This window comes from Schistocerca gregaria, chromosome 6 (assembly GCF_023897955.1).
Source record: "Schistocerca gregaria isolate iqSchGreg1 chromosome 6, iqSchGreg1.2, whole genome shotgun sequence".
In the NCBI taxonomy this organism is placed as follows: Eukaryota; Metazoa; Arthropoda; class Insecta; order Orthoptera; family Acrididae; genus Schistocerca; species Schistocerca gregaria.
The window spans coordinates 522548820-522573470 of NC_064925.1; the positions used below are offsets into that span (position 1 = coordinate 522548820).

The 24651-nt window shown below is 42.7% G+C and overlaps 1 protein-coding gene across 7 annotated transcripts in view; it reads right to left on the bottom strand.

The window, feature by feature from the left end:
* Positions 1-24651, bottom strand: part of LOC126277953 (apoptosis-resistant E3 ubiquitin protein ligase 1) — a 616553-nt gene that overhangs the window by 113801 nt on the left and 478101 nt on the right. For all 7 annotated transcript variants that reach the window (XR_007550627.1, XR_007550628.1, XR_007550629.1 and 4 more), the window contains exon 3: positions 738-943. Coding sequence is in view for 4 of the 7 variants with exons in the window: in XM_049977563.1 (XP_049833520.1) it covers positions 738-943 (206 nt within the window). In the remaining 3 variants the exon portion in view is untranslated. The remainder of the gene's footprint in view (positions 1-737; positions 944-24651) is intronic.

Genomic DNA, 24651 nt, shown 5'->3' on the forward strand with positions numbered 1-24651 from the left:
CGTTGGGCAGATTTGATCTGGGACTGCAGAACCTTCCTCAATCCTGGAAATGGCACACTAATGTGTGTGACTATCCAGATGGGTCAAATCATAGAAAACAGTAACAACTGTAAATTACTTAGGACTAACCACCATCTGGAGTGATTTAAAATGTAGAGACTGTACAAAATCAGTTGTAGGAAAAACTGTTTGAGCCTGAGATTCATTGGAAGAATTTCAATGAAGAGCGGTTCATTCACAAAAGAACACACTTACATCACATTTATTTTACTGATTCTTGAGCACTGCTTGTCAGTCTTGGAGCTAACCAAGTAGGTTTAATAGAAGATATAGAGACAATCCAATGAAAAGAAGCATGTTTCATCATGGAATTGTATAGCCAATGTGAGAGCATTATGGAGATACTCAACTAACTCCAGTTAGAGACAGTACATGAAGCTCATTGTGAATCACAGATAGCTCTGTTGAAATTTCAAGGGCATATATTCCAAGAAGAATCAAACAATATTTCACTGCCTCCCATAAACGTCCATGACTAGATCTGAGAAATAAGAGCTTGTGGACAAGAAGCCTTTCCAAGCATGATTCATGAATGGGACAGGGAAGGGAGAAAAAGGAAGAGGTACCAAAAGTACCCTCTGACGCACACTGTAAGGTGTGCTTACAGAGTGTACATGTAGATGGAGGGTGTTGAATTAGTGAGAGATCTGGACGAAGGGGGGAGAGGCACAGCATACCCCAGGTCCAGGCATCCTCGTGCTGCGTGGACTTGACGACAGCGCTCCAGAGGTCCGCCTTGAGGCGGGCCAGGTCTTCCTTGGAGGTGGGTAGTGCCTGGCGCGCCGCCGCCCACGCCACAAAGTCCTTGCCCAGCAGGCTGCGTGCCCGTGAGTCCTCCAGCCAGTACACATCGTCCAGTGATGCCACGTCCACACCCAGCAACCTGTGGGTATGTTGTCAAGAAATCAAGGAGCTGGACTACAAGCAATAGTTTCAGCTAGTGAAATATCCTAGCAGATAGTGTGTGCTGCACCAGGACTAAAATCTGGAACGCTGTCTTCCACAAGCAATGCTCTCACTGACTAAGTGAAAGGCAAAGTTTCAGATTTGAGTCTCAGGTAAACACAGTTTTAATCTGCTTGAAAGTTTCAAAACTGTACACATTCTGCTGCAGTGTGAAAGAATGATTGTAATTTAAGCCTGTGGTTTTCAAACTGTGTGCTGCAGCATCTTTGTCATTCTGGCAATGCTAATTACAAATTTGGTACAAAAATTGTAAAAAGCAAAATAATGGGTCCAATATAGTGGACACAACCCAAAAAAATTACAGGCAAGAAAGAGTACTTGTGCATAAAAATAAGCATTACACTTTAAAGAATAATAAAAAAATTTTGTACACTGGTACGAGGTTATTTTATTCTATAAAGGGTTGTTTGTGTTGGTGCCCCAGATGATGATTACACAAATATTTTGTCAGGATTTGTAAGTGGTGGGTCCTTGAGGTACGGCAATACGCGAACACTGAGAAGTAACTTTAAACGGTTTTATTAACAAGGGCTGATTATAAAACACGCACACTATGCGCACCCATCATCACTGTGTCTGACATCCTAATTACAGTCATATCGTAAGGCTCCATGGTGAGCTAAGGAAAGAGACATATTCGCACCCGAGGCCATGCTAGTTAATACGGTGTGCTGCAGACTGTGGCCAGTGGCTTACTGCTGCATCGCACTGCGGCCAGACACTCATGTACTGACCAAGCAAATTGTCAGCATCCAAGACAGGTCGGCTGGTGAGTGCGTGTTACATACCGTATGGCTGCGTGCATCCCGTAGACCCCCCCACATCATTCTCCCCAGAGAAGAAGAGCAATCATAGGTGGCTCAAAATGACCTCCTGGGGATTATGAATCTATTTCACCATTCGTGGCATCAGAAGGCATTGCAACATGTATTTCATTTGCAGACACAGTAAAGTTCGGTACAGAGAAATGTGCCTTCAGGATGACAATTTCATACATGATAAATGCTGTTCACAAAAGACAAATTAATAAAAGCAATAAAATCAATACTGACAATGAAGAATGCATTAACATTGCTGGATGAATCGAAGGACTTAATTCTGTTTGCTGCTTCAATGAAGTTTAACTCATTATTCGAAGAAATTACCTTTTCATGAATATCCTTAATTAAATTATTGTCTTCAGAAAAACTTGATAAGGAATACTTTCCATATGTTAATATGTATGAATCATTGTAATAAACAGATAACATTCTCACTAATGGCAAATGTCCATTTGCATGAAATGTAATTGGCAATACACTAGGTATATCAAATAGTTCACATGATAAATCACAATGTGAGGCATTCAAGATTAATCCACTATTATTCAATTTGGGTGTAAAGAGTAGTTCAAGTGTATCATAATTTTTACATGTAAATGTGACAACAAGGGTGGAGTTAAATGGGAACATTATACCTTCAGTACATCGTTTAAGAAATGGATGATAAATATGCGTTAAAATTCTAGGGCAATCATCACTTGGGGAACGATTCATAAACAATTGTTCCTCGCAGCTGTATACTCTACTATCTCAGAATACTGCCGATTAAGGGCAAATTAACTTACGACTACGTTTACACATATGCAAATCATTTTCATTTAGGGACACAAAATATCTTCGATACTTGCTGATCAGTAGATAATCATTCAGTACATACTTTACATGAATACCTGCCTGTCTCCATTTTACAGGGTAAGTATAAATCTTATATATTTCAAAATTGTGCTTTGATCTAGCAATGTGAATAGAAACAATGATAGTTAATTAATCTTCAATCATTAAGGAGTGTGTGGTGGTTAACTTATAGTAAGCATATAAATTGTAAGAGTAAACAGGATAAATCATAGTATTCTAGCTTTCGCTCAACTGATAGTAGGATCTGTAAAAATTGTCCTAAATGTAGTAGTACACTGCTCAAAAATTCATTTGAAATGCTTTCTAAGGCTGTCCTTGAGTTAAGGGGATCAATTCTAGCATTTGCTAAACTATCAGTAATCTTTAACAAAAGAGTGTCTAAATCTAACCCTTGGAATAGTTCTTGGATATTTGTGTTTGTTTCACTACGAATTACGTGGAAATGTGAGAAAAATTGCTTTGCAATCTGTTCAATGAAAACTGTATAGTTAGTAATGGTTCTTTGCAAATTCTGTAATATGATAATTTCATTAGAGAGGTTAGTTGAATTTGTACTGGACTGTTGTTCAAGAGATAATATTGTGCCTTCAATTTCCAATAGATCGTGCATGTGCACCAACTTCATGGCAGCCTACACATTGCCTGATCAATGGAATGCAGTGATCACATTTCTAGCAATGGTTATGTGTTGTTTGTGTTACATTCCTTGAAGATGTGGCCCTCAGTATGCTGCTTGGTATTAGAAAAGATGGAAACCTATTATTTGTCTAGCATGGCCTCGGGCACAGATATGTCTCTTTTCTTAGCTCACCATGGAGCCTTTCGATACTATCATAAATAGGAGGTGTTACGATGTCAGACACAGTGATGATGGGTCCGCGTAGCATGTGTGTTTTATAATCAATATTTTGTTAATAAACTGTTTAAACTTACTTCTTGTTGTTTGAGTATTCTGTACCTCAGTGACCCACTGCTTACGAATCCTGACAAATTTGGATTGGATTGTACTGTTTGGGGGGGAAGAGACCAAACGGCAAGGTCATCAGTCTCATCGGATTAGCGAAGTACGGGGCAGGAAGTCGCCTGTGCCCTTTCAAACAAACCGTCCCGGCATTTGCCTGGAGCATTTAGGAAAATCACAGAAAACCTAAATCAGGATGGCCAGACACGGGATTGAACCATCGTCGTCCCGAATGCGAGTCCAGTGTGCTAACCACTGTGGCACCTCGCTTGGTCCTGACAAATATTTCATGTAATTATTATCTGGGGCTAACAACACAACCAACCTCCTAATGTATTTGTTGTTGTGGTCTTCAGTCCTGAGACTGGTTTGATGCAGCTCTCCATGCTACTCAATCCTGTGTAAGCTGCTTCATCGCCCAGTACCTTCTGCAGCCTACATCCTTCTGAATCTGCTTAGTGTATTCATCTCTTGGTCTCCCTCTACGGTTTTTTACCCTCCATGCTGCCCTCCATTATTAAATTGGTTACCCCTTGATGCGTCAGAATATGTCCTACCAACTGATCCCTTCTTCTGGTCAAGTTGTGCCACAAATTTCTCTTCTCCCCAGTTCTTTTCAATACCTCCTCGTTAGTTATGTGGTCTATCCGTCTAATCTTCAGCATTCTTTTGTAGCACCACATTTCGTAAGCTTCTATTCTCTTCTTGTCCAAACTATTTATCGTCCATGTTTCACTTCCATACATGACTACACTCCATACAAATACTTTCAGAAAAGACTTCCTGACACTTAAATCTATACTTGATGTTAACAAATTTCTCTTCTTCAGAAACGCTTTCCTTGCCATTGCCAGTCTACATTTTATATCTTCTCTACTTCGACCATCATCAGTTATTTTGCTCCCCAAAAAGTCGCTGTCTCTCCTGCTACAAAATACACCGACCAGAAAATGGTTCAAATGGCTCAGGGCACTAAGGGACTTAACATCTGAGATCATCAGTCCCCTAGAACTTAGAAGCACTTAAACCTAACTAAGCTAAGGACATCACACACATTCATGCCCCAGGAAGGATTCGAACCTGAGACCGTAGCGGTCGTGCGGTTCTGGACTGAAGCGCCTAGAACCGCTTGGCCACAACGACCAGCGGAAATCGACACACACTAGAATTAGCTATCTCCATGTCACCATCTAGAAAGCTACTTCAATCATTTTCGGTCATGAATGTTGAGCCGTGCACAGGTCTCGGTCATCGCGTTTATTGCTCATAATCTTGTCTTTATGGTTCTGTCACCTTTTTTTGTTTTAATTCAATTTACTGGCATCACTAAGTTGTTGGTTTGCTTGCCCGTTTGTGGCAGCAGCAGCGTTTATCGATAAGTGCACTGTAGTACTATCTCTGGAGCGACCGATAGTATGTTCTGGGTCATCGGTCATCGCCTGTCAGAGTTCAGTTGGGACAGAGCGCCAGCGAGGTGCAAACAGACCGCTGGCTACAAACATGTACTGTCCGACGGAAGGAAACTGGAGCGTGAACGACCTTTGGTTGATTGTTCAGTTGGTCGTCTCATAGTGCTCAGAGCCATTTGAACCACTCCAACCAGCCGACCGGAAAAAACTGCAGGAGAAGGAAGGAGTTGTGAGACATAAAACGAAAATTGGTAGGCATATTCCTACATCAGAAATATTACATCTATTCAAATTTCGCACCAGTCGCATAAAGGCAGTGTTAGCAGCCACTGCGAGGATTCAAATCAGGTTTTGCTTTACACACACGCTATGACAGTCGTGGACATTAGTTACGTTTGAGATTGGACGTGGTAAGTTGTTGTTAGTCATGAATGCCTTTAAGGCGACAAAGACGGCATCATCAACACCTCACTGAGTTTGAACGAGGTCTTGTGATAGGTCTACGAGAAGCTGGATGTTCCTTCTACGATAATCCAGTAAGACTTGTCTGGAATGTAGCCAATGTACATGACTGCTGCCAGAGGTGGTCACGAGAATGTACGGTCGCAAGATGACCTGGCTCTGGAAGTCCACGTGGCATTACCGAGAAGAAGACCACCAGGTTTGACGTATGGCTCTGTCGCACCGTACTGCATCTACATCTGAGCAGCTGTTGGCACCGCAGTGACACAACGAATTGTTGCAAGTCTGTCACTTCAAGGACACATCTGTAGCAGACGACTTGCAGCGTGGATTCCTCTGCGACTTTAATGGTGTCAGGTGACAGTGCGTTGGGAAGCAGGGCGTGGATCTTTTGTGTTTTGTGGTGAAAGATAGTTGTGTCTCGATGCCAGTGATGGCCATGTGTTGGTTAGAAGGAGGCCTGTTGAGGAACTGTACCCAGCCTGTCTGCATACTAGACACACGGGGCCTACCTGAAGTTATGGCCTGTGGTGCGATTTTGCATGACAACAGGAGCGCTCTTGTGGTTATCCCATGAATCCTGAATGCAAAACTGTAATCAGTCTGTTGATACGACCTGATATGCTAGTAGATAGCGTATGTATGTTCAAGCACAGCCACGGCTAGGGCCCTCGAGCTCTTATCTGTGATGTCAGAATGACGTCATATGATGACGTTATTGATAAGGGTACTGAAGTGTCTTATCGATGACGTCATCAGATGACGTTATGTGATAAGGGTGCTGAAGTGTCTTATTGGTGACGTCCGCATCTCGTGGTCGTGCGGTAGCGTTCTCGCTTCCCGCGCCCGGGTTTGATTCCTGGCTGGGTTAGGGATTTTCTCTACCCCGTGGTGACTGGGTGTTGTGTGATGTCCTTAGGTTAGTTAGGTTTAAGTAGTTCTACGTTCTAGGGCACTGATGATCATAGCTGTTAAGTCCCATAGTGCTCAAGGCCATTTGAACCCTTTTATTATTGGTGATGTCATGTGATAACAGAGTTGATGTAAGTTATCTGTAACGTCATTGAATGTCGTCGTGTTTTTACTTGGCGCTGCAAGTTCTAACATGTTTTTCCTGTAGCTTATGGACTTATGTTTCAATTTCTGTTAAGAGTAAAAAAATTAGTAATATTCAGTGATGTGGCGTTATAGCCTTATGGTTTGTACCATTTATGGCATCCATTGTTGTTCTGTCTCCGCAATGTGACGTCGTAGCCCTATGGTTTGTACCATTTATGACGTCTATTGTTGTTTTGCTGTATGCATTCTTGCCTTGAGGCTATGATTTTAATATTTTGATTAAATGTGTGGATACAATATATTGGAATTTAAGGAGATGGGACCTGGATAAACTAAAAGAACCAGAGGTTGTACGAAGTTTCAAGGAGAGCATAAGGGAACAATTGACAGGAATGGGGGAAAGAAATACAATAGAAGAAGAATGGGTAGCTTTGAGGGATGAAGTAGTGAAGGCAGCAGAGGATCAAGTAGGTAAAAAGACGAGGGCTAGTATAAATCCTTGGGTAACAGAAGAAATATTGAATTTTATTGATGAAAGGAGAAAATATAAAAATGCACGAAATGAAGCAGGCAAAAAGGAATACAAACGTCTCAAAAATGACATCGACAGGAAGTGCAAAATGGCTAAGCAGGGATGGATAGAGGACAAATGTAAGGATGTAGAGGCTTATCTCACTAGGGGTAAGATAGATACTGCCTACAGGAAAATGAAAGAGACCTTTGGAGAAAAGAGGACCACTTGTATGAATATTAAGAGCTCAGATGGAAATCCAGTTCTAACCAAAGAAGGGAAAGCAGAAAGGTGGAAGGAGTATATAGAGGGTCTATACAAGGGCAATGTACTTGAGGACAATATTATGGAAATGGAAGAAGATGAAGATGAAATAGGAGATACGATACTGCGTGAAGAGAGTGACAGAGCACTGATAGACCTGAGTCGAAACAAGGCCCCTGGAGTAGACAACATTCCATTGGAACTACTGACAGCCTTGGGAGAGCCAGTCCTGACAAAACTCTACCATCTGGTGAGCAATATGTATGAGACAGGCGAAATACCCTCAGACTTCAAGAAGAATATAATAATTCCAATCCCAAAGAAAGCAGGTGTTGGCAGATGTGAAAATTACCGAACTATCAGTTTAATAATTCACAGCTGCAAAATACTAACGCGAGTTCTTTACAGACGAATGGAAAAACTAGTAGAAGCCGACACCGGGGACGATCAGTTTGGATTCCATAGAAATGTTGGAACACGTGAGGCAATACTGACCCTACGACTTATCTTAGAAGCTAGATTAAGGAAGGGCAAACCTACGTTTCTAGCATTTGTAGACTTAGAGAAAGCTTTTGACAATGTTGACTGGAATACTCTCTTTCAAATTCTGAAGGTGGCAGGGGTAAAATACAGGGAGCGAAAGGCTATTTACAATTTGTACAGAAACCAGATAGCAGTTATAAGAGTCGAGGGACATAAAGGGAAGCAGTAGTTGGGAAAGGAGTGAGACAGGGTTGTAGCCTCTCCCCGATGTTATTCAATCTGTATATTGAGCAAGCAGTGAAGAAAAACAAATGAAAAATTCGGACTAGGTATTGAAGTCCATGGAGAAGAAATAAAAACTTTGAGGTTCGCCGATGACATCGTAATTCTGTCAGAGACAGTAAAGGACTTGGAAGAGCAGTTGAACGGAATGGATAGTGTCTTGAAAGGAGGATATACGATGACCATCAACAAAAGCAAAACGAGGATAATGGAATGTAGTCGAATTAAGTCGGGTGATGCTGACGGAATTAGATTAGGAAGTGAGACATTTAAAGTAGTGAAGGAGTTTTCCTATTTGGGAAGCAAAATAACTGATGATGGTCGAAGTAGAGAGGGTTTAAAATGTAGAATGGCAATGGCAAGGTAAGCATTTCTGAAGAAGAGAAGTTTGTTAACATCGAGTATAGATTTAAGTGTCAGGAAGTCATTTCTTAAAGTATTTGTATGGAATGTAGCCATGTATGGAAGTGAATCATGGACGATAAATAGTTTGGACAAGAAGAGAATAGAAGCTTTCGAAATGTGGTGCTACAGAAGAATGATGAAGATTAGATGGGTAGATCACATAACTAATGAGAAAGTATTGAATCGGATTGGGAAGAAGATAAGTTTGTGGCACAAATTGACCAGAAGAAGGGATCGGTTGGGAGGACATGTTCTGAGGCATCAAGGGATCACCAATTTAGTATTGGAGGGCAGCGTGGAGGGTAAAAATTATAGAGGGAGACCAAGAGATGACTACACTAAGCAGATTCAGAAGGATGTAGGTTGCAGTAGGTACTGGGAGATGAAGAAGCTTGCACAGGATAGAGTAGCATGGAGAGCTGCATCAAACCAGTTTCAGGACTGAAGACAACAGCAACAACACAATCTACTGACATATTTTAATCATGTTCATCATATGACTTTCTTTCATGTGTTATTTTGTCCTTATGCCATAAGTACTTGCAATGAGGATACCAGAATGTGTGCTGCTGCCATGGATCGTCGTCCACCTCCCAATCATGTAGTCCTCCACCACTATAGAAGCATGTTGTAGAATCACCAGCCCAGTATAGAAGAAATCAGCCTCTGCTAACTTTTCTGGTCGTACTGGTAGATATTTTGACCAATTTTTGAAAGATTCTTCACGTGCTATTCGAGAACAGTACTGAGGCCATGCAGGTAATCTGATATATATGCCAGCTTCTGCTCATTAAACATGAATTGCTTACATATAAGGCAAAAGAAAATAAGAGGAAAGTAGAAATGGAAGAAATAATTACGACCAGTTTCTGAGCCCCTGACAGAACTTCTATCAATCAGCAAAAGGAAAGAGGTTTCAAATCCTATATCTGTACAAACAAGTATCACTAAGGTAGAAAGTACTGATGTTAAACCCAAACTTGACTTACCTGAAAAAACTTTAGCTTCATCAATTTGAAACAAAATTCCTATGAGAGAACGCCATGAAGTGTATGGAATGAGATATGATCCTGATAATGGGTGGATGATAGGAAGTGAGAAAGTGATAATTCATAGGGAAGATTTAGTTATTTATGGTATAATGTACAATGGAACCTTAGTGATACCTGTTTGTACAGATACAGGATCTGCAGGCGCTCTTGTCTGTGATGCAGCGTCAAGGGTAACCGCAGCCAAGGTCTCCGAGCTGATAGTCCGTGCTGCTGCAAACGTCGTCGAACTGTTTTTGCACATGGTTATTGTCTTTCCAACGTCCCCATCTGTTGACTCAGGGATCGAGACGTGGCTATACGATCCGACACAGCCATGTGGGTAAGATGCCTGTCATCTCGACTGCTAGTGATACGAGGCCTTTGGCATCCAGAACGGCGTTCCGTATTACCCTCCTGAACCCACCAATTCCATATTCTGCTAACAGTCGTTGGATCTCGACCAACGCGAGCAGAAATATCGCGATACGATAAACGGCAATCGCCATAGGCTACAATCCGACCTTTATCGAAGTAGGGAACGTGATGGTAGGCATTTCTTGTCCTTACACGAGGCATCACAACAAGGTTTCACCAGCCAACGCCGGTCAACTGCTGTTTGTGTATGAGAAATCGGTTGGAAACGTTCCTCATGTCAGCATGTTGTAGGTGTCGCCACCGGCGCCAACCTTGTGTGAATGCTCTGAAAAGCTAATGATTTGCATATCACAGCATCTTCTTCCTGTCAGTTAAATTTCACGTCTGTAGCACGTCATCTTCGCGGTGTAGCAATTTTAATGGCCAGTGGTGTATAACATTCCGTGGCTCATGCTGGTACGACCCTGCGACTAGGAAAATGTTAGTTTGTCTGTCAGAGGAGTAAAATTCCTGGGTCACATCTGAAATATTAATGGTGCGCGTGTGAGTGAGGAGAAGTTGGAGGCCATCCACCAGTTTCCCTCAACCAAAAACCAGCAACAGTTCAGAGCGTTCTCGTCCATGACAGGACTTTTTCGCAAATGCGTAAATGACTGTACAGAACATAGTATCCACCTGTCTGGGTTTCTAGAGAGGAATATTGCTTTCTCGTGGTCTGATGAGCACGAGGGGGAGGTTTCCGTCTATCAAGGACTCGCCATCAAAAGAAAATCCTACTCCACCACCCAGACTTCAATAGGAAATTCTTCCTCGGCACTGATGAACATTACATTATATGTTCGGAGCTGCACAGGGAGCAGGTTGAGAGAGAGCAGAAAAAACAAGGTGTGAACTATTTTGCGAGGTGTTTGTTGAGCAACTGCAAAAGACGCTATGATGTGACTGAGGGGGAGCTATTGGCCATTGTGTGGAGCCTGTACAGGTTTTGATAGTACCTTTTACGTCATCAGGTAATGACAATAACCGATCACCGGGCACTAATGTTCCGTAAAATCTGTCTGCGCCTCAATGCAAAGTTCTGCATTGGGTGCTAGTCCTTCAGGAATTCAATTACGCCATTCAGTACCTGGCTAGTAAGGAAATGCGGTATCAGGCGTTTTGTCCTCTCTTTCACTAGCGCGACCGGGACTTGAACCTGGGTTTCACGCGAGGGGTCGCCTTAACAGCTTTGGCTATCCGTCCACGACTCATGGCCGGGATCAAACTTCTATATGTCCAAGTGTCTACGCCTCGTAGTGCTCGCATACAATTCGTATGATTCCCGCACAGGGTGACATATTCTTTTTGCTCGTCATATTGTCTACAGTAGGGCAGTGCATGTATTTTACAGTGTCTTCGGACATTACTCTCCTAGTGCGGGAATCATACGATTTGTATGCGAGCATTATGGAACGTAGACACTAGGACCTATAGCAGTTTGAGGCTGAGCAGGGAATCGTGCAGGGATAGCCAAAGCAGGTAAGGCGACGCAGATGTTACTAGTAAATCGTATAGGCGGTCTACAATTGTAATCGCAACTTGCGAATACATTTCATTATTTGATTATGTTGTATGGTGTAAATGAGGAGAGAATTTAGTGGTTTTTTTAATTATTATTCAAAGAGTGGCTATTCAAAGTCAGGTAGTCCCAGTCTTCGGAGCAACAGGAAAGGAGGAAAAGACAGATCGTCGATCAATGAAGAGGTGTCAAATTTGGCGGAAGGTGACGTGTTTTGTGTAGGGAGTGAGGTAGTCCGCAGTATGTGTGCGTGACTGTGCCGAGGTACCGGGCAGAACCTACGCACCAGGACCCCCCCCCCCCTCCCCCCCAACCATAACAAGTTCTTGCTGAAGACAGTTCTGATCGATCGACAGTGATGTGACGCAGAAGGCCACCTCGCTGAATAGGCAGCTTTCCAATTTGATTGAATTGTCCTACACACACACACACACACACACACACACACACACACACACACACACACTGTGCAATGGCTCGCACCAAGGCCAAATACATAGGACAGAAAATGGCTTTCCACTACACGACTTCGTGCAAATGATGGAGGAGGTCCGTCATATGAAGACGTATAAATGAGTTGAAGAAAGGGGTCACACGCTCAGACCGAAATGTGTCAACGTTCAAATGGCTCTGAGCACTATGGGACTTAACTTCAATCCCCTAGAACTTAGGTTTAAGTGGTTCTAACTAACCTAAGGACATCACACACATCCAAGCCCGAGGCAGGATGCGAATCTGCGACCGTAGCGGTCGCGCTGTTCCAGAATGTAGCGCCTAGAACCGCTCGGCCACTCCGGCCGGCGAAATGTGTTAAGGAATGTGCCAAGGAAAAGCGTTGTTAGTTAACGAAGGACAGCAAAGGGAAGACTGTCGAGCTGTATTTTCTGATCAAATCTGGAAGAGGGCCAAAAAAACTTGGGCAGCAATATTTTGCATGAAAAATGTCCTTTGGAAGGAACACTATCCACTGAATAGTCGAGCAATCGCAGCGATTTGCCGTTTCCAGCTCAACCATTAACCATTAACGCTTAAAGTTCGGTGCGGGATAACTAACGAATGTATTACCTGTTCGAACAGTGGCATCTCGTCTCACAACTGTCGTACACGGATGAAAGTCAAAGAAGCGACTTTTCTCAGTCTGTGTAAACAAAAACGTGAAAAGGGGAAACTGGGAGAATATCAGATTACTTAGTGTTCATCGACCAAAGGCAGCGGCTCAGATTATGATGTAATTGCTGGATTGTCATTTTACAAAAAAAAGCACGTCACATAAAATCTATATCTACATCTACATTTATACTTCGCAAGCCACCCAACGGTGTGTGGCGGAGGGCACTTCACGTGCCACAGTCATTGCCTCCCTTTCCTGTTGCCGTCGCGTATATTTCGCGGGAAGAACGTCTGCCGGAAAGCCTCCGTGCGCGCTCGAATCTCTCTAATTTTACATTCCGGATTTTCTCGGGAGGTATAAGTAGGGGGGAAGGAATATATCCGATACATCATTCAGAAACGCACCCTCTCGAAACCTGGACAGCAAGCTACACCGCGATGCAGAGAGCCTCTCTTGCAGAGTCTGCCACTTGAGTTGGCTAAACATCTCCGTAACGCTATCACGCTTACCAAATAACCCTGTGACGAAACGCGCCGCTCTTCTTTGGATCTTCTCTATCTCCTCTGTCAACCCGGCCTGGTACGGATCCCACACTGATGAGCAATACTCAAGTATAGGTCGATCGAGTGTTTTGTAAGCCACCTCCTTTGTTGATGGACTACATTTTCTAAGGACTCTCTCAACCTGCCACCCGCCTTACCAGCAATTAATGTTATATGATCATTCCACTTCAAATCGTTCGGTACGCATACTCTCAGATATTTTACAGAAGTAACTGCTACCAGTGTTTGTTCTGCTATCATATAATCATACAATAAAGGATACTCCTTTCTATGTATGTCACATAAAAATATCCTCTTCCCATTTGAAGACACGTGGCATTCATCATGCATGAAAAGCACAACAGACGAACATTACTGCATGCAAACATAGCATGTAAGTTGTAGTTCTGTTTTAAAACTGAAGTCTCCTGCTCGTTTCTTTTTGTATGACCAGGCTAGTCTGAGTAACTGCTATAGAGATGCTGATAAGATCTTGGAAATTCTGGGACCAGTATCTTGCCAGTACTGATGTCGACAGCAGGCAGAAATCCTTGAGATTGTCGATTCCCGGCATGAACTGTATATATACGTAATTAACTATATAATACACAACTGAGTTTGTACGGAAGTTTCAGTGCGCGAGTCCTACTCGCATTTGGCCAACTTTTTCTTTGCAAAAGCCATTGTGTGCTGATGTTTTCTTTCTGACTTGTCTTTGATTTTTGTATTCCCTAATTGATATTGTTTATGTTGACTGCATCACGAGTGATTCAGATTCAGTGCGCTTATAACGACTGTCTATCCAGTCAGAAACCTTCTTGGAGGCAAGTTGTAACAGACACTTTTTTCCCCCCTTACATACATGATGTGCGAAGAAGCCATGGCTGCAGCTCTGTCCAGCCCCTGACAAAGAGAGAGAGAGTTCCTTATTAAATTTATTTTACATTTCTGATCATGGATGCGGATTGCTTGTGGAATTACCAATCTGACGACACGAGTCACGAGTTGATTGAGTTTTTAATCTGAAAGTCTATAAATTTAATTAAAGAATAAATGATATTACATCAATTTTCCCCCGCAATCTGAGACCACCGATGCCTTGCCTGATTAGAGAACTGTAGATTGGTAAGGAGGTGGAGGGGGGGGGGGGATACTTTTCTGCCGGTGGACGCCTTCTATGGTGAGGCATCATAGTTTACAAAACAGAGACACTCTCGGCATCCATTTTGTCGCAGTTCGTAGTCGGAGCAACATCGGGATAACATTAGGGTTGGTGTCGCCGTCATTTTCAGTATCTGAGCGCTTGCTTCCATTAATTGGTAGCAGCGGTGGACCGAGCAGTTCGTTTAAGTACTACAGTTCGCTTCAATTTTGGTCACGATTACTAAACGATGCAGTCGTTTGCATCCGTACTGATGACTTTTACCATGCTGGCGCTAGGAGGTACACTCCTGGAAATGGAAAAAAGAACACATTGACACCGGTGTGTCAGACCCACCATACTTGCTTCGGACACTGCGAGAGGGCTGTACAAGCAATGATCACACGCACGGCACAGCGGACACACCAGGAACCGCGGTGTTGGCCGTCGAATGGCGCTAGCTGCGCAGCATTTGTGCACCGCCGCCGTCAGTATCAGCCAGTTTGCCGTGGCATACGGAGCTCCATCGCAGTCTTTAACACTGGTAGCATGCCGCGACAGCGTGGACGTGAACCGAATGTGCAGTTGACGGACTTTGAGCGAGGGCGTATAGTGGGCATGCGGGAGGCCGGGTGGACGTACCGCCGAATTGCTCAACACGTGGGGCGTGAGGTCTCCACAGTACATCGATGTTGTCGCCAGTGGTCGGCAGAAGGTGCACGTGTCCGTCGACCTGGGACCGGAACGCAGCGACGCACGGATGCACGCCAAGACCGTAGGATCCTACGCAGTGCCGTAGGGGACCGCACCGCCACTTACCAGAAAATTAGGGACACTGTTGCTCCTGGGGTATCGGCGAGGACCACTCGCAACCGTCTCCATGAATCTGGGATACGGTCCCGCACACCGTTAGGCCGTCTTCCGCTCACGCCCCAACATCGTGCAGCCCGCCTCCAGTGGTGTCGCGACAGGAATGAATGGAGGGAAGAATGGAGACGTGTCGTCTTCAGCGATGAGAGTCGCTTCTGCCTTGGTGCCAATGATGGTCGTATGCGTGTTTGGCGCCGTGCAGGTGAGCGCCACAGGACTGCATACGACCGAGGCACACAGGGCCAACACCCGGCATCACGGTGTGGGGAGCGATCTCCTACACTGGCCGTACACCTCTGGTGATCGTCGAGGGGACACTGAATAGTGCACGGTACATCCAAACCGTCATCGAACCCATCTTTCTACCATTCCTAGACCGGCAAGGGAACTTGCTGTTCCAACAGGACAATGCACGTCCGCATGTATCCCGTGCCACCCAACGTGCTCTAGAAGGTGTAAGTCAACTACCCTGGCCAGCAAGATCTCCGGATCTGTCCCCCATTGAGCATGTTTGGGACTGGATGAAGCGTCGTCTCACGCGGTCTGCACATCCAGCACGAACGCTGGTCCAACTGAGGCGCCAGGTGGAAATGGCATGGCAAGCCGTTCCACAGGACTACATCCAGCATCTCTACGATCGTCTCCATGGGAGAATAGCAGCCTGCATTGGTGCGAAAGGTGGATATACACTGTACGAGTGCCGACATTGTGCATGCTCTGTTGCCTGTGTCTATGTGCCTGTGGTTCTGTCAGTGTGATCATGTGATGTATCTGACCCCAGGAATGTGTCAATAAAGTTTCCCCTTCCTGGGACAATGAATTCACGGTGTTCTTATTTCAATTTCCAGGAGTGTAGTTCATGCTTCCCCTGCCTGCGCTTCCGTTCAGACGCGTAGCTACAGATTATTTCCCCTTTCATTGCAAGTCTAAAGTTTCTCTGCGAATTTGTGTTAACAGACACTCTCACAGGGGCTGGGCCAGAGTTTATATTTTAATTTCTATGCTCAGTACATTTTTTGTTTTGTTTTGTCTTCACCTGCAGCAAGACGTTGTCTTACCAGGTTGTTTCTTAAACTGTGTTTGGACTCATCTTGGAACCGCGCGACCGCTACGGTCGCAGGTTCTAATCCTGCCTCGGGCATGGATGTGTGTGATGTCCTTAGGTTTAAGTAGTTCTACGTTCTAGGGGACTGATGACCTCAGAAGTCCCATAGTGCTCAGAGCCATTTTAACCATTTTTTAGACTCATCTCTTTTTAGAATGTAACACGGTACCTCACATTTCATTTGTTTTATAGTGAATATATCTGAATTACAAGACCTGTCTGTTGGTTAGTCTGCAGCATTACCCCATTGCTCTGTATCAACAAGTTCTCGTGTAACTTCTGAAACTCCTGTTACGAGGTGAAGAAGCCGACGGCACAACCACCGAGGGGTCATGAGACAGACAGTTGAGGTTAATTTTCCAGCTAATATGGAATCAGCAGCAGACAGGTTATTAACTACATTTCTCATCAACTTTTGCCAAATTGCGATTAATCGCAACGTCTATACTCACAGAGATCGCGCACAAACCGTCGGTAAGTTGATTAATGCTGATGTTAATGGACCAATGCCCGTTGACTCTCTAAATGTTATTCTCTGCTATCTGATTTTCAAAGATGATTATTCTCGTTTTTCTCGGATATAATCCATGAGAAATAAATCGGAAGCAGCTGACAACTTGAATACATTTTTGCAAGTATGATGCCGTTATCATAAGGTAAAATTGTTTCGGTGTGATGGTGGCGGAGAATTTAATTGTAACATGGTAGATGCTATGCACGGGACCATGGCATTGAGTTTCGTCTTACGTTTCCGGATACGCCTAACCAAATTGGTGATGCTGAACAAGAGAATGGACACATAGCAGAATTAGCGAGCTCCATGTCATCATCTAGAAAACTAAATAAATCATTTTCGGTTCGTGAATGTGACAACTTTTTTTTTTCACTAAGTGGTACTGGGAATTCAAGAGTTCAAGGTAACACATCTTTCGAGTCGTAGACTGGCAAAGTGTTCGGCAGTTTTAGCTATTTACGCACTTATGGGTCGAAGTGCTACATTTATTTGCCAAAGAAATTTCGTTCCAACTTCGATGACAAAGCCATATCTTGTCATTTTATCGGTTATGTGAATGACAAAAGTACAATAATGAAGTCACAAAATGTTGATTTTCGACTACAGAAGTTATGCACAAGTGGAAATTCGTATAACCTGGAACTCCGTACCTGAAGGAATAGAAGAAAGACTTTATTAGTAATTCTCGATCAAATGAGAAAGTTAAATCTACATCTATATCTACATGACTTCTTTGTAAATCAAACTTAAGTGCCTTCAGAGTATTTCTCTATCGTTCCACTCTAACGTCACGTGGGAAAAATGAACACTTAAATCTTTCTGTACGAGCTCTGATTTATCTTATTACGATCACCATTTCTCCCGATATCGGTGGTGACAATAAAAGATTTCCATATTAAGAGGCGAAAACTGATGACTGACATTTCGTGAAAAGATTTCGCCGCCAAAACGCCGTTGTTTTAATGACTGCCGCCCTAACTCGTTTATCATATGTGTGACACTCTCCCTTCTATTTCACGACAATACAATTGATCGTATTGAGACTATTAGCTAAGAACGTTCGGGTGAATTACAAAACCGTCGTCCATTTAGTAAAATGCACCCATCCTGGAGGTTTAGTGATTAAAAATTAGGTTACCAGGCTCAGCAGTATAAAGAAACAAATGCATTAGTCCGTCTGACAAAAGCAGTCCATCAGGAGCTTGCACTAGAAAACTTCAACAAAACTATGGAAAGTCATGATTCCAATAAATGGTTTAATTCACAGAAAGAAGAAATGAAGACCTTTAACGAAAGTTCTATCGGGAACTTGTTAGAACTGCCTAAAGGTAAACATCTTATCGATAATCGATGGACACTTCGTAGAAATATAAACCTGACGGATAGGTGATCGCTACTGTGCTCGCTTGGTTGTTCGCGGTATATTGCAACGTGCGGGACTTGATAGTGATGAAACTTCCAGTCCAGTTGTTCATTACGATGATGTTCTTACCTTCACAGCGAAGTGAAGAAAACTTGAAAGATTGGTCAATTCAAAATTAGAACTGCGTTTATGTATGGCTACTTGAACACAGAAACATATATGACTCAATCAGAGGGTTTCGACGACGGGTCCGGTCGTGTTTGTCGCCTCAAGAAATCATTAGATAAACTTCAGCAATCATCTCGTTGCTGAAGTAATAAGTTTGACTCATCCTTGAAGAAAAATCCCGTTGACCACACACGTGCTCACTGAGCTGCAACGCTAGCCTAGAAAACTGGCAGCTTAATCAGAATTCCGGGCGCATTTGCAAACTCTTTAAAAGCTTTCTGTAACGGAAAAAGAACTTTACTGGTCACTGAGGCTTACCCATTATCGGCTTGGTGCACTCAACAATCTTGAGCCGTCACCTCCGCTCCATGGGGATCTCCGACTCTTCTCCTACAGGACTGACCATCGACTCCTGCGGACTCCCGACTGCGTGTGCTCCAAAAATATTCCACGAAATAGTTTCAACGTCCATAACTTTAAGTGGAGCACCCATGGTCTGGGGAAGCGTATATGAGGATACTGAACGGGCAATTCAGCGCTTAAAGGGAGATGAAAATTTAAGTAATCGAGGATTAGAACGCGATTTGTAGGGGAAGGTGTAGAAGAAGTGTTCAGGGACAATATGATCTTGGTACTAGGAATGAGAGAGGAGAAAGACTAACTGAGTTCTGCACTGAGTTCTGCACTAAGTTTCAGCTAGTAAAAGCGAATACTCTATTCAGGAATCACAAGGGGAGGCGGTACGCTTTGAAAAAACCAGATTACATGATGGTCAGGCAAGATTCCTATGCCGTAGCTTATCTTTGGAACAACTGGTGTGCGTAGGGTGACAATCTCTCCCGTATTTCCCGGGATCTCCTGTATTTAGAGACATTTTTTCGTTATCTCCCGGCTCCCGTATTTTAAGGCTCAGTGGTCGTTTATCTCCCGTTTTTAACTTTATTTTTCTTATCACGTACCGGTATGTAAAAATATTTTTCAATCATTTAAATTTTGCACACACTGTCAGGATTCGTTCCTAGACAGCAGAGAGAACTGATTCTATACCTACCTTCGACTATAGATGTCGACATTATGTCTATCGAATATCTTTGGAATGACCTACCAATTCTTGGGAGTTAGATGTGACTGTTTCTGTGCCAGTGCTTACTGTGAATCGTCGTTAACTTGTTCAAGATTTTATGATGGGCAACGAATATGAAGCTAAAACGCCACCAAAAACAAAACAAATAATTTGAATATCAGTAATTTATCGTCATACTGTGCTGATGGTGCCAATATAAATTATGGCAAGCATAATTCAGTCATGAAACTATTAACTAAACAAAATGAAAAAATCCTTAAAACAAGTTGTTTTAACCATGTACTTTATAATGCAATGAAACGTGCTTGCAACTGTTTGCAATATGTAGATGTTGAAGTGGTGGTGTTAAAAATATATAGTCACTTTTCCTGTTCTGCCAAACGAAGGGAAACGTTAAAATCATTTTTTGAATTTGTTGATGTGTAATGGGCTGAAATCTTGCGACATGTGAACACTAGATGGTTATTTCTCACTCCTGCTGTAGAATGCTTTAAAAAAAATTGGGAGCCTATAAAAAGCTATTTTAAAAGCATAGATGAATCAGACTGTCCTAAAGTTCTGAAAAAGTCTTTTTGCAGTGAAAATACAGAAGCAGAAACAATTGTTCAAGCTTGTATTAGTTTTTTGTTAATATTTGGAAATGTTTTCATTCAAAAAGCAAAGTATTTGGAGAATTACGACCTTAGCATTATGGTATCTCATGAAGCTGTAAACTAATTAGTAAAATTAGACAGAGAAAGGAAGACAGGCTTTTTGGTAGTGGTACCCATAAAATATTAGCATCTGTTCTTGATTTAAATTTGGAATCTATTAGTGAGAACAACTTCATTGAATTCTACGATTGTTTATATTCTTACCTAGGAAGCAAATTTGATAATAGTTTAAAGAGTTTAATCCCACTATGTCTAAAAAGGGAACTGACATTCAATGACATGCATGAAGTTGTAGAATATCTTAAGCTGGATTTTATTAATGAAGGTGAATTATATGAGGAGTTTTGTAGTTCTAATGATGCAAAAATGTGCTGTCTCTTTAGATGGTAATGTTAGCCAGAAATGGATACTGGTTTTTACAACTTTGAAATCAAATAATGTTAATTTTGAAAACTTGGCTAAGCTGGTTTGTTTTGTTATGAGTATACCAGGAAGTAATGCTCATACTGAGAGAGTATTTTCTCTTATGAATAATAAGTGCACTGATGTAAGGAACAGAAGTAGCAAAAACTTAATCAAATCTGAACTACAAGTTGCCATGAATTTTCCTTATTCGTGGAATGAATTCTTTGAATTTGCTAAAAATGATGTAAAACTACTGACTGAGGGAAAATCTGTTGCAAAATATGTATAAGTAAGTGTGATGTGTAAATAAATAGTCTACTTTTACAAATACTGCTTTGATTTTTGAAGAAATTTTGCCGTGCTATTAATCTCCCTTATTTTCGTTTAGAGAAGTTGGTCACGCTAGGTGTGCCGGCCCTTTCTCGCGCGCGTGCTTTGTCGCGCTACAATTAGTTGCGGTCGCCTATTCGAGGCGCGTGTGGAACGATTCAAAGCCAAGTCGGTTTCCATCTGGGTTGGAGGGAGTTACGAGTTCGTCCGGGAGAGGGCAGTACTCTCGTGTATCGAGTGTAGCGCGGCTATGGCGGTCGCAGTGAGTAGTCAGCCCTGAAACAGAGCGGGGCCGCTGTAGGTTTGGCGTGACGCAGAGAAGTGACACAGCCGAATGGGTCTGTGCGGCGAGGCCACGTTGTAGCGGAACTGGGGTTAACAGCGCCTGTATTGGAAGCCGTTGCTGTCAAATGGTTCAATTGGCTCTGAGCACTATGCGACTTAACTTCACTGGCCGGCGCCGTTGCTGTCCGTGGGCGATATAAGCCTCGTCGTGGCTGTGTTCTGTCGTATCACGCGTTATCTCCAACCTATCGCACTTCTGTCACTGACGGTGTCATCTCTATCGGCGAGCCTTTTTAAGTTCTGTGCTCCGAAATACCAAGTTGTTGGCGGTTATTTTTCTGCTGGACACCGTACCGTGTTGTGATTAAACTACTTTGCTTTCTGGCTCACCAGTGACAGATGTCTGCTACCCCTACATTGCTTTTCATATTTAAATCAGTTTGTTGTAAATGTTCGTGTGACCTGTGGTAAGGGCTGTGCTTTAAAAACGAGTTTCTATGGTTGTGCCAGGCACGTACCATTTAAAATGTTTTAATGTGAAGCCAGTGAAAAAACGCTAAGCATCTGTAGTTCTGGTAGCGATTCTTAAACTACATTCAATCCGAGAGGTGTCACTATAGACACGGTAAATTTCAAATATTTCTGCTGAACGTTACTGCTATTCGCTGTTACTTAGGTTAGTTGAGCCTCTTAATTGCCCATTGCTTCTATAACTTGTGTACTTAAATACTAATATGCTGTCGATCTGTACTGTCACCACGAAAAGAGGAAAGGTAGAACCCGAGTAATCATAATTAAATTTCATCTCCTTGTCTGAAAGCTGGAATTTGTGAGCCAAAATACGAACGGTGTGGTGTTTACTGAATAATTAATTCCTATGATCGGTTAATTCAGTGTTTGCTAACTTAATTTAGAGCTAAGTTAAAGGCTCATGGCTTTACAAGAGTCACAACGCTTGGTTTCAAATTTATTGTTTTTTGCATATGTTGTAGAGTGCAACTTTGTGTCGAGTCCGAGGCTGCCTTGTTTGCTGCCGCCGTCACACGCAGTCAGTGGAACCAACGCTCTTTCAAGAGTGCCGCAGTACAACAACAAAATGTTGATCAGAACGTGCTTTCTTTAAAAAAATGTGTTTAGTTATAAATCATGCTATTTTAAGTAGAGGATACTGATTCTACTGCGCCCATCAAGCTGCAGAATAGACAAACTAAAATTGTAGTTTGAAGAATAGTGTGTTTTTCCATTTTTCTCTAAAATAAGTTTATTCAAATGCTGTAAAACTGTCTTGCTTAAAGTCCCCTTGGCAAAGGATTGGTTGTATCCTGGTACTGATTAATTTTCTATCGGACTGCGATACTTGAATCTGAAGTTTAAATTCAGTTCAGACATAATTTCAATAGCCGTGCCTACGATTGATTTTGTTTTACATTGAGCCATTCACAGACAAACATATTTTTTCTTAACAATTTAAGTTTTTAATAACTGTGTGTTATATTTCACAGGCTAATGGCCGGTGGCTCCAGTCTATAAATTCAATATATTGTCAGTTTTAGTTTTCGTTTTATTGTTGCATTTTATTTAAATAAAGTTTACCAGCTAGAAACTGGTTACCGTAGTCGGAATATCTTATACTGATACCAGTGTGCCGTGCTATTACACTATTACACTGTGGTAAAGGAAGTTTGATGTTCAGAATCTTCTGTGGACTTGCTCCTTTCTCTCCCCACAGCATCAGGACCTGCTGACAACATATCAATTCCGAAATCAGATACTGGATTGTAAGGCGTACCCAGGAGCCTCTGATCACAATTAACTGATGATGAATAGTAGGCTGGAGTTTAAGAGTCTAGTCAGGATGAATCAATGTGCAAAGAAGTGGAATATGAAAGTGCCAAGGAATGAAGAGATACGCCTGAAGTTCTCTGAGGCTACAGATACTGCGATAAGGAGTAGCTCAGTATGCAGTTCAGTTGAAGAGGAATGGACATCTTTAAGGGCAAGCACAGAAGGTGGAAAGAAAATCATAGATACAAAGAAGGTAACTGCGAAGAAACCACGGAAGAAGGAAGTATAAATATTTTCAATGATATTCACGAAAGTAGAAATACAGGTCACTTAGAAATGAAATAAATAAAAAGGTGAGAAATCGAAAAAGAAATGATTGTCGGAACGACTGACTCAGCATAGAGAAAACTCAAAACAACCTTCGGCGAAATTAAAAGTAATGGTGGTAACATTAAGAATGCAACGATAATTGCACTGTTACACGAAGAGAAGAGAGCAGATAGGTAGAAAGAGTACCCTGAACGCTTCTATGAGGGGGAAGACTTGTCTGATGTAATAGAAGAAGAAACAGGAGTCTATTTAAAAGAGGTAGGGGATCCAGTATTAGAATCGGAATTTAAGAGAGATTTGGAAGACTTAAGATCAAATAAGGCAGAAGGGATAGATAACATTCCCTCGGAACTTCTGCAATCATAGGGGGAAGTGGCAACAAAAGGACTATTCACGTTGGGGTGTAGAATGTTTGAGTCTGGCGACATACCATCTGACTTTTGGAAAAATATCATCTACACAATTCCAAAGACTGCAAGAGCTAACAAGTGCGAGAATGTTGTTCCATCCGCGCTTCACGTGTGCTGGCAGCATCTCTGCTGTTGCTATGCCAGTCCCCAAAGTCAGTTCATTATGGGATATCTCCTCCTTAATCACAATAAGCGCTGGTTTCCAAGTTTTACTTAGGATGTAGCCGCTGTAACGACTGATCAGTGGTTCCTTCACACAACTCTCCATAGATTTTTTAATGACCCAGTCCCAAAGTTAGACGGCTGTGTCAAACCTTAGTGTCGTTGTAATTCATTCCATGTAATTCCTATAGGCAATGCTTTGCAACTGTCGACGTTATCATGCTGCTGCAATATGAGGCGCTGTCGGTGTTCTAGGTAATGATCTTCGACAGTACGCATTATCTTGCCTATATGTGATTTGCCACACTGGCAGAGTATCTGATAGCTTCATAACTTCTGTAGACCAAGGTAGCCTTTGACACTACTAAGCAGTGCTTATGTTTCAGCTGGTGGTCCAAAGGCTGTCTTCACTTGATGTTTTCTGGATAATGTATCACATCCTCTTGAGGTTCCTCTACTGCTTCCACCAGTTGTACAGTCGGTGTAGGATGTAGGACGTAAGACTCCGAATTTGCCAGTCCCTGTAGCCGTTCTTCCGGAGCACCATCCTCAGATATTCATGTTCTTGATTCGGACTTTCACTGTCCGAGAGGGCACGAACCTAATGCGTCAATGTTTTGAGCATCTCTTTGCTCCAAGCCAAATGGTGGCAGCTGTCCAGGTGTAGTTCTAAGTCGTTTGCAGCTTCTTCCGGTTCATGCTGCTGCCCAACATGCCTTCCGCTCTCCGTTTTACCTGAACGTCTAGAAAGAGGAGTACTCCATCCACTTGCACTCCCATGATAAAACCGATGCTCTGCTGTATGGAACTGACATGTGCGAGGAAGTCATTCAGCTCGTCTCTTCCATACAGCCATATGACGAAGGTGTCGTCTACGTACCCGAAGAAACA